The sequence below is a fragment of the Asparagus officinalis genome, chromosome 9, assembly GCF_001876935.1.
Source record: "Asparagus officinalis chromosome 9, Aspof.V1, whole genome shotgun sequence".
Classification (NCBI taxonomy): domain Eukaryota; kingdom Viridiplantae; phylum Streptophyta; class Magnoliopsida; order Asparagales; family Asparagaceae; genus Asparagus; species Asparagus officinalis.
In genome coordinates this window covers 43,609,194-43,609,756 of record NC_033802.1, presented here as the reverse complement: position 1 = coordinate 43,609,756, position 563 = coordinate 43,609,194, and the positions used below count along the sequence as shown (strand labels likewise).

The window sequence follows — 563 nt, the reverse complement described above, 5'->3', positions numbered from 1 at the left end:
GGGTTGAGGGGGAAGAGGAGTAGGCGGCTGGTGGTGGCGGATCTGATGGAAGCGACGTCGATGGTCGGAGTTTGGGGCTGGAGGAGTGAGGGGAGAGAACGAATGGGAGAGGGAGTGAGCAGGGTCTGGAGGAAGGTGGGGAGAGAGGATTCGTTTGGGGTTGATGAGAGGGGTGGAGATCTTGACCGTCCATTTTAATGAATGGCTAAGATTTGTTTATGAGTAGATATAATGAAAAGTTTATTAGTGATCCGGATCCCATAAACTGAACCCCATGGTATAAATCTCTCCTCACTCCCCTTCGTCTCAAACTCCAGATCTCTCTCTCCATTCTCCCATCCTCTTCAGATCCTATATCTTAGATCTGCAAGCAACAGAAATGGAGTCAGTCTCATCCTGGGGCCTAACTCCTCTCGAGGCCGTCGATCCGGAGATCCACGACCTCATCGAGAAGGAGAAGAGACTGCAAGCAACAGAAATGGAGTCAGTCTCATCCTGGGGCCTAACTCCTCTCGAGGCCGTCGATCCGGAGATCCACGACCTCATCGAGAAGGAGAAGAGAC

The 563-nt window shown here is 51.9% G+C and overlaps 1 protein-coding gene across 1 annotated transcript in view; it reads left to right on the top strand.

Annotated features, from left to right (window-relative positions):
* LOC109823664 (serine hydroxymethyltransferase 4-like) overlaps positions 260–563 on the top strand; it is a 5,727-nt gene continuing 5,423 nt past the window's right edge. Inside the window, 2 exon segments of the mRNA XM_020389983.1 lie at positions 260–558; positions 560–563. The exon segment at positions 560–563 is cut by the window's right edge and continues 462 nt beyond it. Coding sequence (XP_020245572.1) covers positions 380–558; positions 560–563 — 183 coding nt within the window. The 5' untranslated portion in view covers positions 260–379.